The sequence below is a fragment of the Spironucleus salmonicida genome, chromosome 3, assembly GCF_000497125.1.
Source record: "Spironucleus salmonicida strain ATCC 50377 chromosome 3, whole genome shotgun sequence".
Classification (NCBI taxonomy): Eukaryota; Fornicata; order Diplomonadida; family Hexamitidae; genus Spironucleus; species Spironucleus salmonicida.
Window position 1 is genome coordinate 1131311 of NC_090598.1, and position 15409 is coordinate 1146719.

Genomic DNA, 15409 nt, shown 5'->3' on the forward strand with positions numbered 1-15409 from the left:
GAAAACAAAGTATCTTACAACTTATAATAATAAAATTTATCTCTTCTATTAATAACAATACTTTTCAATAAAGATAAATATAAACAAATTTATTATGTTTATGTAAATTTAAATATAGACAGTTAAGACACAAGTTCACATACCTTATCAGAGTATTGAACTTATTTTGTAGAAATATTAAAAATATATACTAACATCCAATAGTTTATGGTTTATTTTTTAGTATAGAATTATGCAATATAATTAATAATACTATCTGTAAATTATGGAGAGGCAAAATCAAATAATATAACAGAAGTTAACGATTTATTAATTCTCTAAGAATCAAATACACCTTACGATACTATTTAAAGCAGAGCCTATTAGCAAAATTATGATGTCAAAAGGATTTATTTTAAGATTTTTTTATTTTAATAATTAGCCTATTATAATACTTTTATCCAGAGTTCAACTGATTATATCATATCTTAATGTTATTAAATGAATAATATCGAATCATATTTTAATTTATTATCTATTAAAAATATAACAAATTATGGGACACAGTAATTCTTTTTTAAACGATAAGTGAGAAACTTGTTAAATTTTTTGTTGAAGAAACAAGACTAATAGTATTTCTCTAAAAAGAGAAAAAGCTACTATACTGAAAATTGTTAATAGTTATTCATAATAAAAATTATAGACTACTATGTAAACGATGTTACAAGACATAAATCTGGGCTTGTTAGTGTAATCTGTTTTATTTATTTTTGTTCTATAAAATGTTCGTAACATTATAGTATTAATTAGTCTTTCATTTAATTTTTTAGTAAAGGTTAGATATAGCAGCTTATTTCTTCTTCTTTGAAATATTAAAGGAGATATTTCAAAACTATATTTGCTGTCATTTGATTTATTATTTTGCTAATTATTATATATAATTATATATTAACTATTTGTTGATAAAAATTACTATTTCATACAGTCCAGTTATTAAATAAATTTGTAAATATAAATAATTAGGTAATTAAGTATCAACTATACCAAAGTTTACACATCAATAATCATATGATAATTCAGTGAATTAGAACCTTCACTCAAATTTGAAAACAAATTTTTAATTTTAAAATGTTCTAGAACCCTTGAGAGTAGTTTTATAACTTTTACTATTATAAACCATGTCGCTTAATATACCTTCAACAAGCCAAGCATCCTCTTTCATTTACATCTTAGCTAATATTTCAGCAGATGTACCATGGCATGCTTTTAATTCCTTATCTAATTTCATAGATAACTCGTTTACTCTAGTAGCAGCTTTCTTACCATCCTAAACTCCTGGCTGATCATATGCATTGATACCCCAGAATGCACCCAAAGTAGATACGATTCTCTCTTCTAAAGCAATTAACTAACCAATACAGAATTCACTGCATTTTTTAACGGTAATAGTCATAAACTCTCTACCATTCTAGCTTAAAGCTAATTCAGTGCCTTTCAAAAATGCTAATAACTGTCTGCCCATGCTGCCCGCCTTAGAATCTTCGTAATCCTCATGTTTCCTCTCTTAGAACTGAATAAACTTGACAAAACTGTCAGCTACTCCCTTCTGAATCTGCTGCATAAAGGCGTGCTGTTCGCCAGTACCAATTCCTCCATAAACGCTCAATCCGCTGGGCTGGATTCTGCCGTCCTTGCAGTATTCCTTACCCAGGCTCTCCATGTATAGCTGTTAGCAGTAGTGGGCGTACTGCTTCAGGCTCTCAGAGTAGCCCAAAATGATCATGTTCTTGGGCGCCGCGAACTTCTTGATCAGCGAATCGATCATGGCAGCGATTTCCAAGGCGGGGTTGCCCTCAGCCTTGCGGGTTTCGCAGTCCATCTGCGCCATTCCCTTCAGGAACTCGTCAAATTTGATGCCCGCAAATGCGCAGGGGACCATTGCCACGGCCGAGCAAATTGAAGTGCGGCCGCCGGTGGGCTCGCACATCTCGAAGGTTTGCAGCCACGAAGCCGCGAGCTTGTGCAAGTTCGAACCGGGAATCGTGATGGCGATGCAGTGTGCAGAGGGTGACAACGAGGCCTTGGTGAGCAGGTTCAGATAGCACTGCGTGTTGGTGGCCGTTTCCGCGGTCGAGCCGGACTTTGATATGGTCACCATGAGCGTTTTCTTCACGTCGAGCAGGTCGAAAAGTGTCGAGAACGAGTCGGAATCCGTGTTGGCGAGAAAATGGAGGGATGGGAGGCCTCTTTTCTGGAGGCTAAGATTGTAGTCATCTCCCAACATAGCCTAAATAAGCATGTATGGGCCTAAATATGAGCCACCGATTCCGTTAAAAATGATGTGTTTGTAGTCGTTTCTAATGCTGGAAACAAACGTATTTACTTTTTCCCAGAGCTTCAAAGAGTGTTCCAGTGACTTGCCAGGTACCAATTCTTGCGTTAAACGGTGGTTGTAATGATCAACTGGGCGATTTTCGGACTCTGAAGCAACAGATGTTTTATTGACAATTTCGCCTTTCTCAATAGCAGCAAACTCAGCGAGAGCTATTTCGAAGTTCTTAGCATACCTTTTGCTATCGAAAGTCATGTTAGTGGAGATAGTCATATCAACATCAGAGTAATATGTAGTCTTCATTTGGTGAGGGAGTGGATAGATTTGATAGAAGAAATTTTAAATAATAGATATAATAATAGAAAAAGATTAAACGCAATGAACTTATGGTGTTATTTCATATTCCAATAATCTAATTGATTGTGAAGAATTCATCGGATCTTACTACTTTCATTTATACTAACGATGTACTACAAGGGGATGATGAAAATAAGTAATTATTATAAAATAAGGAAATAGCATATTTACTAGGATAAATAATTTGTTTTTAAGTATAAGATGGAAATATTTATTACACAAAATTTCACTACTTACTGTAAAAGAATTAATTTATTTCATTCTATCTTCTGTCATAATTCTAATATATTAATCGGATTTAAAATATATTATTATAGCAGATAATTAAAAATATTCATTTAATCTCATAATTTTGGATTAATAACATATATAATCATCGTCGTAATTAATTTAAAGTGATTATAGTAATTTACGGTAGACGTATATCTTAAACTATAAAAATAAAATAAACATTATAATGTACTTATTTTTAGTCTTTATATAAACAAATAACAGCTACCTAAGTTAAAATCATAGATAATATGATATCAAAGAATTTAACCAAGTTAAGTTAATTATATTTAGTTTTTTATGATTACTCGAATAAATGTGATTGATGATTGTAAAAAATATAAAATAAATATTCATTTAATGCATACGATTTATTTTTTTATCCGCATAGACTATATATCAAAAATTAACTTAAAGCCAATCTTAAATTTTATAAAATTTTATTTTAAACCTCAATATGTAAGATAACCTGTAATTTGATTATATATTTTATGCTTTGAAAAACTATGAAACATCTTCCATACCTTCAATAGTAATTAACTTTGAAATTACTGAGACACTTAGTTATTACTTTTTGCTTTTTCATACCCAAAAAATCTGAACAAATTTCGTCTATTTCTTGCTCAATTTAATGTTCTTTGCAAAGTTTACTATGAATTCTCTTCTATTTTTAATATTATGGGTATGAGAATTAGCTGGTAAATTCCATACCAGGTTGAACTATTTTAAGCTCATTTTGTATTTCAAAGTTTTTCTGTTGTTACTATTTTTCAAACAAATCAAAATATGATTCAGTTCTACCTGATGAATAAATAGGTTTATTATGATGTAAATTCTCATTTGTAGAATATGTTATAGTGCGCTTAGACTATGGTCTATATGGAGGTTTTTATTGATAAATATGAGTTATATAAGTTTAAGGCATATTTAGCATTTTTAAGGTTATTAGTATAAATATTTAAAATAAATATATACTGTCAAGTAAATATTGCAATAATTAGTTATAATATATATTTATGTTGAAATATATATAATATTATTATTATTATTTATATAGATAGTTATATTTTCTACTCCGCAAAAAATGGACCAAAATTTGACTTTTTCTATTGAATCTGAACAATAATAACACAAATAGGAGTATAATATTGGAGATTTAACAATAGAAACTTAAAGAGAAGTTAAATCTCTAATATAGCTTATAAAGACTTAGTATACATCATAGATTAAAACATCTTTCACAGAATTATCCGATAATATCAAAAATAGACAGTTCTATGTAATGTTTGAGCCGAAACTTAATACTAATGCTTTATCTGATCATTAAATACCACGATCGATATTACCAATTTTGGAACCGTTTATTAAAGATGCTTAAGATTAAACTCGTATAGCTTTAGACAATTTACTAACTGATACTATTGTTTCAGCTTTCGGAAAAACATATGAAAGTGAAATTGACGTTAAGTATAAATAATAACTTAAAATCGACGCCCTAGAAGTTGATTTGCGCAGGTATAATACATAATCTGATGTTTAATAACGAATAATTGATTAGTTGTAATCATAACTAGTGTCTGAAAGATAAAAATTTGTCAAAGAATTTTAAGCAATTAAGGAATAAGTTTTTCAAAAGAATAGAGTCGGTGGGAAATATGTTCCAGATTTTAATGAAAATCCATAATCAGCATAAGAGCTATTATAGTTACCAGATATCCCCAACTTAGACTCTATTCGCTCTCGGTCGGCTAAAGAACCTAGAGTTGATGCCACTAAATTAAAAATATTAAGCTAGTAATGCGCCGTTATGTAAAAATAGTTAGGAGAAGGTGAAAAAATTAGAGTTGAATTAAAGGAGACTACCAAAAGATTAAAAATAGCAGAGGCAGATCTAGCTAATGAAAGATTAACAATGCGCGAGGAGCTGACATAATATAAAAATAGACTAGCAGAATTAGAAAAGCACAATATGCTTGTAGAAGAACAATATAATGATTCATAGATTTATTTGGAAAGAAAATAAGAATCTATTGATTAACTCAAAACATAAATTAAGGATTTTGATAATTTAGAAAAATAATATCAGCTAGTGGCGTAAGAATACAATAAGCTAAAGATCAAAAGTGATAAAACCACAAGAGAACTTGAAAAGTTAAAAATAGAGTTTGATGCTAATCTTTAAGAAGGTGAATAAAGCTAATCTGTAGCTATAGTAGAAAAAGAAAATTAATTAAATGAGCTTAATTAAAAACTAAACTAACTTATCAAAAGCAATGAGGATTTAGAAGATTAAAATGAATAGTTAATATAAGAAGTTCAATAGTTGAAGGTTTCACAAAAATCTTAAGACCTAAGTAATGTAACAGATTCTATGATGGAAGTATCATAAAGTCAACCTTAGGAGAAATAAAGAAAGAAGCGAAAAATAACAGTAGAATTCAAGTAATAATTTCCAGAAGTTTAGCTTTAAACAAGTACAACCAAATCAAATCTATACGATAGTGGTGTATAAGGTCACGGTAATAGTAGTGCTATTTAGAATTCAAATATACGTGATGTAATAGCTTTTAGGACAGAGTTTGACTCTGGTAAACAGGTATTAGGATTTAACTGGAGTGTGGATGATGTGGATGATGTTATGAAGAAAGTATTGGGTGATATAATTGATTTTAGGAGTTAGCTTCGAGGAAGAAATATTAAAAGAGTCCAATAGACTTAGTTTTTAAAAGAAATGTTTGGTAAAGATGTTTAAGAATAATTTTTACAAGAATATAGATAGGAAAGTATATTGGCCAATAGTAATATAAATAAAGATGCAAGTCTTAATAGTAATAATAAATCTGGAGGTAAATCCTTATATTCATAGTCTGACGTTTCACTCTAAGAAGACGATGACCTACAAAAAATATAAGAAGAACTAAATAAAAATCTTAATTAAAATATAATTAAGCCTAGCAATGTTTTACATCCAGGAATTGATTAAAATATATCTATAAATTCCTAGAATAATTTGCATAAAAGTGGAAACAATGCTAGACCACCAATTCCTTTAGTAAATTAAAAGAATTATTAAACTACTTCTTAAAAAATTATTGCCACAGATAGTTCTATAGATCAAGATTCATCAATTCTCAGAAATAATGCACAAAACAATTAAATTTCAAGTTGTCCTAAATTTGAGACTTTAAAAGATGCATCAATTATTACAAATAATACGGTACCAAATAGTACAAAAGAGGATATTTAAGAAATAAATTTAGAGATTCTTTAATAAGCACCTAATTTTCCAACAAAAGAGTCATAATATATTAATTACAAACCTGGTATTACAGGAAACTAGTCAGATAAAATGTTAAATAATAATTCCAAAAATAATAATTAAAAATAAACGAGTAATTAGTCGAAAAATATTAATACTTCTAAACCATCGCAAAATAAGGTAAATATGAAACCTAATGTGAGTTTTGATAAAAAACCATTAGGCCCATCTTCTGTTACTTCACTGACTAAGGAGAAATAAAATAATCAAATGATAACAAATAATTTTGTCTTACCAGATGAGAAAAACGATTCTATTTCTTAAAATCAGGATAAGACGGAGTCGGTAAAAGATATAATGGAAGTATAAGCTTATATTCCAATTTCATAAAATCAACATACCTCAGTTAATAATAATTAGATGATAAATAATCAGTTAAATTCTTCAATAGATTATAAGAAGCAAAATAGCAATGCTGACTCTCCATATACTGAAATAGAGAACCACTAGTAGGATAACGCAGTTAATAGTTAACTTACTAGTATTTCAATTGATCCTAGAAGTATAATTGAAGAACATATTGAAGATTAAGTCAATGAATCTCTTGCTTTATAAATTAAAGCAGTTGCTAGTAATCATTCAATTATATCGTTTGTAAATTATAATGATGATGTATAATCAGATTAGGTAACAGAGTCAGATATTGATGATGAAGAATTCATTAGATTAATAGAACATGATAGTTTTAAAGATGAAGATAATCTAGTAATTTCAAATGATAAAATACTTAATAACCAGAATATTATTTCTTATCAAGAGTAAAATCCACTATTACAGTCTTAATATGAAGCAGAAACTATATCAAATAATTAAAAAGATATTTCAAATTTGATATAAATCAAATAAGATGTGAAAGCCCCTTAAAAAGTAAATGTTAAAGAATAGTTAATAGAAATTTTAGGTGGATAGCCCCAACCCAAAAATATATAGTTATCAGAAAAGTAATTATAAATAGCTACTGAGGAAGAAAAGAAGAAGATAATTGTTACTGCATTAAAAGATCAGCTTTTTACATTTTTATTAAACAACGATATTGAAAATGAAACTTAGGAAACGGATCAAACATTAAATAATCATATCAAATCTTTATAGCTCGTTGACGAATTATAATATATACTTACAGATAAATTTACTTCCGAAAAAGTATTATAAGACTATCCTTTAGATTAAAAAGACATGGATTCAATTGCAAAATAATTATATAAAGCAACAACATTAAAGAAAGTTGTTAATATGCTACCATAGCTAGATGAACATAATAAGTAAATAGTATAACAACTATTCGATCCTAATACATGCTAGTAGTTTTAAGATAATAACCTGGATGAAAAAACACATCCTTTAATAAAGCAGATCTTTTTCAATTCAAATTTACTTCCGTTATTAGTTTAAAATAAAGAAAAAGTTACCTTGTTTTAAAATGAAAATTTAGATCAATCACAAATTGAAGAAGCCTTACTTTTAACAGTTCAAAATGATTTATACACACCAGAAAAAATGGCTTCTAATCTTTAATCATGCTTAGAAAATTATAAGTTTGAAAATGCTCATTCATAATTAATGCAAAAATTGAAAAATATTTTTGCTGATGATTTTTATGAAGAAATTCTAAAAGGAAATGAAAATTTTACAGAGGAAGCAAGGTTGTCACTGATATAAATATTATAAGATGCAACGGTCGTATAAAAATTCCTTTAATCTGATATTGATAAAAATACAGCTAAAAAGTTATTTTTACTTTATGAACCAGGAAGAGTTAGACGATTATAATAAAACCAGATATCATCAGAAGAAGTTAAGAGAATAATTGATATTTTGCTTGACCCAGAAGTTATAAGGATATTATTTGGTAATAATATTTCAGATATAGAGCTTAAGAAATTAGTATAGCAGAGAAGTGAAGCTAAATAAGTTGAAAAGCAGATTAAAACATCTGATCATATTTTGTTAAACACCGATATAGCTAAAAAAATGTCACATGGTATGCTAGATAAGGCTACTTTGAACGCTGTTGTTAAAACATTTTATAGTAAAAATGTTTCAAATTTAATAGCATCTAGTAAATTTTCTACAGAGACCGCAAAGTAAATTTCGACTGTTCTTTATAACCCAGAATTTATGAAATAACTTTAAAATGATGAGGCGGATGAAAGTAATATTTAAAGACTTGCACAAGTAATTTATAATCCTGAAGTTATTTAACTTCTATAAAGTAATATCAAATCAAAGTAAGTTAGAGAACAAGCTAGATAGTGTGCCGCTATTGTACAAACTGAGACATAAGATGTATTATCAGATAGTAAATATTAAATACCATTTTAGGTTATTAGTTCTGTTAATGATATTAAGGAAAATTTAAGTAACTCTAAGTCTAGGCATCAAATGAGTTAAATTTAGGCTAGTTAAAATGTGAGTTAAGGATATTAAAGAAAAGGGTATAAAAGTGGTGGCAGCTTTAGACGAGATTCTACAGTTAAAATGCCATTTTTATAAGGTAATAATAAACAAGCGCCTAGTTTTATTAGAAGCTTTAAATTGCCTGGAGAGGAAGATATATCTGTAAGTTAACCTAAAACAAAGAAATCCCCTTAGAAGAATGTTTAACAGAAAATTAATTCCATAAGGTATAATAGTAATAATAATAGACAAGAATCACCACCTAGACATGTAGTTCCATGTTGTATAGTTGGGTTAAGTGGTGTTGAGGAACCTATTTATAAAAGTGAAATCACTCAAAATAAACCTGTTTACAAAAATTTACATGATAAAATAAGGAGAGAATACGCTGAACGGGAAATTGTCATATCTAAACAGCAAGAACGTCCTAAACCTTAAGAAAAGCTAAGCTTGTTGACATAAGTGCCATTAAATAATGAAGGATATATTGCAGATCGAAGAGAGCAGGCAAAGTTAGAAAGCTTTAAAAATATAGTTAATTCAGTAGGTTTAGATAATGAAAATCCTGGCCTAGATGGTTTTACTTTTAAAAAATTGTGACTGTTTTTAAATAGGTTATATTAGTCATTACATATTATATTATATAAATTATAAATTATTCCTTTCCATTTATAAATTATGGAAGAAACGATTATTCATACTTTCTAGCTTTCAGAGCTCAACTAGCTTCCAGAAATATTTGCTTCATTAGAGGAATTATATATTATGCTATTAGATCTAGTTTATACTAAAAAGTATAATTGCATTTAGCAGTATAATTCAATTATTTAATATTGTATTGAAAATAACTTTTTAATAAATATTTAATTTTAAGCATAAAAGTTTAACAATTAAATGAGCCCCACATAATTAATAATTGGGTGCCTAGTTATGATTCCTACTTTAATTGCTAGCACTAATTTTTAAGAAGCTATCACATTAGCTGATGCTCTCTAAAATGACATCACTACATAGATTTAAGATTATCATTTAGATAGTTATTTCAAACAAAATCATACAACATATTTGCAACTTCTTAAAATATTTAAAAACAAAATTTAGAATTCTAAAAACTATTTAGATATTATTAATATATTAAGATCAGTCGCCTATGAAGGACTAGGAAACTATAAAGCATCATTGCAGCAAATATAAGCAATAGCTGAAACAGATAAATCTATTTAACTAGCTTGTTTGCGAATTAAATTTAATCTTATTTATTAATAGTCAAAAGAATTTTTAGTTCCAATGTTTGAAATGGCTAAAAATAATATATCATCAATGATATCTGAAATTAAATAACTATAGTCAAACATAACTAAAGTTTCAAAGAATACCCTTTTTGATTATGATTAGTCTCTCATTCAATATGTTTCAACTTTATATTTATCGCGTATACATACTTTAATTAATAGTTACGAATAGGCAAATATATATTATACGGAATTATGGTAACTTTCACCAGACGATGAGTCTTATGAAGAATCAATTGTTGCGTATCTAGATAATTTCGTTAGATATGCAGGTGGAGATAAGAATGATTGTTCATTAGTTACCAAGTCGCCTTTACATTATCATTTCCACTCAAACAAAATTCGTCCAGAAGTCGTTAATTAGGCACTTTAAATTGCAACAGAATTTGCTAACGTTAAAGACAAATAACAGTTAAATGCTATTGCCTATTATTACATGGGTCATTTAAAAATATTACTTAAAGATTATGATGGAGCAGTAGGTGATTTACGTAAATCTAAAGAATTAAATCAAACATAGTATAAGTATCCTTCTGAACTTGTTTCTGTTGCATGGTTGCCATCAATGATAGATTTTGATCTATTAAGTGTTATGCTTTTGTCAGGGCGAAAAGAAATTTGTTAGGTGAATTAACCTAATTATTTTGAAAAAATTATTCAAAATAAAAATATTTTAATTTAGCTTTCAACTGATCGTTAAGAAATGGCATAAATCTTGCATATATTGTTTAATTTTTAACGAAAATTTCATGATAATTCCCTGCTTTCTAATGAAGATGTTGTTCATTTATTAGTTAAAGTTGGTATGTTAGATGATAAATTTTTCCCAAATAATACAGAATTTTACTATGTTGAACCTACTATTAACAATTGTCACATTATGGTTTAAGTTTATTTGCTGGCAATATATTTTATCGAAAGCTAAAATTACGAAATTGGATAATTCTGTAGAGATAAAATTAAGGATTTAATAGGAGAATTTCCTGAATTGGAACTAGTATAAACTATTTTAAAAAGTAAATAGAATATGTAATAAGATGTTCAAATAGTTCCAACAGTTTCCTATACACTTTTGCTTATGCAAACCCAAAAGAGAAAGACATTTTTAGAAAATGTTTAAAAATGGATTATGAAATAACAACCTCCTACATCTGAATCCCGTAGAATTTAAGTTTATACAAAATGTCTTTAAAGTTCACCAGATACTGCGATTAATCTTTCAAATTTATTATAAGATGTAGAACCAATTAGGATATTATTAAAATGTTATAAAAGCATATAAGTTACAGATATTATTTAAAATTAAACCGATAGCTTTTCCATTATCATAAAAGCATTTTTATTGTACGAAAATAAAAGCATTGGTTAAGCAATAGAATTACTGGAGAAAACTGTTTATTTAACGCAAGTTAAGGAAAAATAATAATTAGTATATTTTAATCTGGCTAAACTTAACGTTTTAAATAATACTACAGAAGATGGAATCAATATTTTATAAGTATTGGAATAAACTGTATCAAAATCAACAATACTATATAATTCAGTTATTTTCGATTTGATTCTAGCATATGAAGAAATTTCAGATGTGAATAAAGCGCTACAACTAGGATCATAACATTCTACATTTAATATTCTAAAAACAATGATTGTCTTCAAATAGTTCCAATTTGGAATAGATTACGAAACAATGGAAAATTTGCTTAAAAATTACGTAGAATTGAATGAATTCGATAGTTTAGTTATCAGAGCTATCTTACATCTGAAAAGTACACAAGACCAAGATGGTTACTTCCAGCAGTTATTTACTGAACTTCTAAATAGAATTCCATAATTCTAAAAAATCTTTGAGCAGCCCAAAACATAGTTTCCTTCCCCAAATTACTTCACGCTAGAGATCATTGAGTAAGAGAAAATGTCATCAAGTCTGCTGCCATAATTTTCACCAATTAGCATATTCTTAAGCGATATTTATGACAAAAAGTACTCAATTCTGTTTTTTGTCAGCTTGTGTTGCAGCCTGGCATTAATTTTGGACTAGCAAATTGATTTTGCACTAATTGAACCATTTTTCGGAGTCCGCGACAACTTCCACAGTTCTTGGGCGAATAACGTTCATATTTACCTTCTCAAGTTCGGCCTGGAATCTCCTTTTATGGAGTCTATTTAGCAAAATTCCTAGGCCGAAGTGATCTAAACGATCGAAGTGAACCAGCAATAACACAATTTATTAGCGCTCAATTTCCCAGTAAATCTGCCTAAAATATACGAAAAATAGGAGTTCTTTAATCCGATAAATCAGTTCACGGTCGCGAGTTTGGTAGATGAAGTGAAAAGTCAAATTGAGCCGGAAAATCAGACGCAAAACAACACTTGCCAGAGCGTGCTGAACAGCGTTTTCATGCTGGACTACACGGTCGAAGTGGTATCGCCCAAAAAGTAGGTCCAGAACCTGGCGCTTGAGCCGAATAAGCTAACGCTGCAGCAGCTGGAAACGCCGCAGAGGCCGCTGAGGGCCAAATCGGCACGGCCGCTCCTGAAAATGCCGAAAACAATTTAGCAGCAGAAGCCAGTGGTTGGAAAACCGATTCGGGCCGGCTTCAGGAGGCTGAAGGCGATTCAGGACTCAGGGAGTGGGGATGCCGAGTGATGGTCTTTTGGGTACAGATGGAAACGTGGGTGTGGTAAAAATAGTAATTCCAAATTTATATACTGTGAATATTATATATAGTTAAATAATATTTAGAGCAAATCCATTTTGTTGAGGATGAAAAACAGTTTCAGGAGATGTAGTTGGATGAAATGAGCTTTGGGTAGTGTGATGTTTTCCTGAACAGAACAGAAATGTGTGTATAAAATTTAATAAACTACAAATGAAGGGTAAGTAGGATTTTTCCAAAAATGAGACTTTAAAGTGATATTAAAACATTTTCTTGCATTGAAAGCTACCAGTTCACTCATCCAAGGTTTTTAGCGCCATCTCATCGCTGTCACCTTTGCTATTCCTGCTAGGTTAACTTTCTCTCTTACTACCTAATAAGCTGTTTATTAAGTTTAGTTCATTTTTCTTCCCATCCCTATCTTCAAGCATACTATTTTTATAGAAATCAATACTTTAACCGTTCAAACCACTCAGATCGTTTCTAGTAACATTAATCAGCTCGCTATCTTTCTACTAGCCGTCAATGTCAATATTTGCAGCTTCCTTCTAGTCATTAAATGTGTCCTACAGTCCACCCATATCACCGTCTTATTTGGCTTAAGTAACAAACTGCAGTTTATAGAGACCGAAAACTTCAGCGATCACAATTGGTATTTAAAACAACAATAGAGATACATCTGTTAGATAAATACCTTAATATAAAGGTTAATTGACACCTTCCTACGTAACTAAAGCAACAGATAAGGAACTGTTAATTAGTAACTAGAAAAGGCTATAAATAGCTAGTTTGTAAGGTTTTGAAGTGAAAATTGCAATATTGCAACATACTTGAAGTGGTGCTAACCCCATTCCTTCTATCATTCCCCATTTCAAAAAACTAAACTAACTAAGCCAATTTTCAAGCTCTGTAACAGTATACTTCTCTGTAAGAGCAGAGTTTGCCATTACAAAAAGTACGTTGGTGAATGCCGGAGCACACACGAAGCATATGAAGGCGAACGTGAACGATAGTGCAAAAACTAAAATAAGAGATTGCAAAACTAGTTTAAAGACTCTATCATAACGTTTAACAGACATATTAATTGCACCAATAGCCAGCATTACAGGCTCGGAAGCAAAGTTGACTGAAGAAGCGATCTTTCCAATTCGTAACATATAATAGGTAAAAATAAAAATAAATTTTTGAAAATCTGAACCGTTTTCATTGAAAATTATAGAAACAAATACTGGTATCGTTCCCAGCGCCCATCTGGCTTCGTAAAGGTAGAAAGGTATAATTGATTTAAGAATATTTAAAAGCACTTTAAATCTAAAAGGATTAAACAGCTTTAAGTCGTAGCGAGCAGCTAATTTTAATCCGGAAGCTTAAGAAAGTGCTGGAACAATAGCTAATAACGAAATTACGAGAGCAAAACCTTATCCTGCAAGTTCAGCGACTGCTACCATGATAAATTTTTAAGGTTATTCTGGAGTTTCTTCTGTACTAGGTCCTTGAGAGATATAAAGAGCCATTAACACAAGTAATGTTGTGAGTTTAATAACAACATATCCAAAATCCATATAAAGCTCGACAGATTTTCTATTTTCAACTCTATAATATGGTTTCATACTTGTACTGAATAATCCCATAGCACAACCTACTCCACCTACCAGAGTGATGTATTATTTGGCTTCAGCTGCTATATAAGGAGTGAAATACTCTGAAATTGTTCCTGATAAAGAAATCACGATTGCAATACAAATAATACTAAATAAGATTGCTAACGTAATACCATATGTAAAGATAGTATTAGAAGCCACCATTTAAGCTGCTTGTAAAAACTATGCAACTAATTCAGAAGTAGCTCTATTAACTGCAATGGAAACTGCATGAGTTGAAAGAAAAATTAATGGTTATAAGGTAGCAATTGCAGCAGCATAATCTACACCTAAGTAAAATAAAACTAAATAAATCTCTAATACATACTATAATTAGATAATCAGATTCATAACAAAATGTGCGGGAATATTTTAAAGTAAGAGTTATGATAATGGCAACAATACAGCGTGTTGAATATCAATACCACGGCAGTTCATAGATGAGGCATCAGATTCACATGATTTACCTGAAACCTATGACTTGTATTCAGTCATTTTATTGAAATTATTAGTTATTAATATATTACAATTTGAAATATTTATTTCTGTTGTTTAATCTGTCGTTCCATATTAAACTATTTTGTTATAATTCATTTAATATAGTTAGCACTACATTTCTCTATTGGAATCGAAACAATTTATAATGTGTTCATACATTCGATATTATAGTATTATATATAGATTAAGCTCTGGTTATAAAAATTTTAATGACACTTTCCGATATTAAAGATCTTTACACACATATTCTTTAAAAGTATGAGAATCTGTAAATATAATATGAATATATGAAGACTAATAAAGATAATTAGATAACATTATTGTAGGATGATCTTCAAACTTTGAAAAAATAAAATAAGGATAGTTGTTAATAAATTATTTCTTTAAAAACATAGTTGAGAGATTTAAAAATAGAACAACTTGGATTAGGTAAAGATGTATAAGAGCCTGAGTAAGAATTAAATCAAATTACAGTAGCGGAATGTATTAATATTGTAGAGTGATTAATGCATCTAGTGTTCATACTATTAATTGCTTAAGTTCACTCCTATTTACCATCCGGTTATGTGTCTTACTAATAATTCAATCTCTATAATCTGGCCATATTAACTTTTCTGCGATGTGGCGAAATCTAGGCAGGCAACACTTCATAATCCGGCATATCAATG

At 29.4% G+C, this 15409-nt stretch overlaps 6 protein-coding genes across 6 annotated transcripts; 3 read left to right on the plus strand and 3 right to left on the minus strand. All coding sequences in view use genetic code 6, as the record gives it.

Annotated features, from left to right (window-relative positions):
* Positions 1-1072: 1072 nt before the first annotated feature.
* SS50377_23011 (Glucose-6-phosphate isomerase) lies at positions 1073-2614 on the minus strand (the record flags this gene model as incomplete). The annotated part of the gene is made up of 1 exon (XM_067906883.1): positions 1073-2614. One exon carries the CDS (start codon positions 2612-2614, stop codon positions 1073-1075), a length of 1542 nt encoding a protein of 513 aa, XP_067766151.1.
* Positions 2615-3464: 850 nt separating this feature from the next.
* SS50377_23012 (uncharacterized protein) lies at positions 3465-3872 on the minus strand (the record flags this gene model as incomplete). The annotated part of the gene is made up of 1 exon (XM_067906884.1): positions 3465-3872. One exon carries the CDS (start codon positions 3870-3872, stop codon positions 3465-3467), a length of 408 nt encoding a protein of 135 aa, XP_067766152.1.
* Positions 3873-4022: 150 nt separating this feature from the next.
* SS50377_23013 (uncharacterized protein) lies at positions 4023-9254 on the plus strand (the record flags this gene model as incomplete). The annotated part of the gene is made up of 1 exon (XM_067906885.1): positions 4023-9254. The coding sequence occupies one exon, from the start codon at positions 4023-4025 to the stop codon at positions 9252-9254; it is 5232 nt and encodes a 1743-aa protein (XP_067766153.1).
* A 78-nt stretch (positions 9255-9332) lies between these two features.
* Positions 9333-12593, plus strand: SS50377_23014 (uncharacterized protein; the record flags this gene model as incomplete). Its single annotated transcript, XM_067906886.1, has 1 exon — positions 9333-12593. The coding sequence occupies one exon, from the start codon at positions 9333-9335 to the stop codon at positions 12591-12593; it is 3261 nt and encodes a 1086-aa protein (XP_067766154.1).
* Positions 12594-12896: 303 nt separating this feature from the next.
* Positions 12897-14738, minus strand: SS50377_23015 (MatE and transmembrane domain-containing protein; the record flags this gene model as incomplete). Its single annotated transcript, XM_067906887.1, has 1 exon — positions 12897-14738. The coding sequence occupies one exon, from the start codon at positions 14736-14738 to the stop codon at positions 12897-12899; it is 1842 nt and encodes a 613-aa protein (XP_067766155.1).
* Positions 14739-14950: 212 nt separating this feature from the next.
* SS50377_23016 (uncharacterized protein) lies at positions 14951-15244 on the plus strand (the record flags this gene model as incomplete). Its single annotated transcript, XM_067906888.1, has 1 exon — positions 14951-15244. The coding sequence occupies one exon, from the start codon at positions 14951-14953 to the stop codon at positions 15242-15244; it is 294 nt and encodes a 97-aa protein (XP_067766156.1).
* Between the last annotated feature and the right edge of the window lie 165 nt (positions 15245-15409).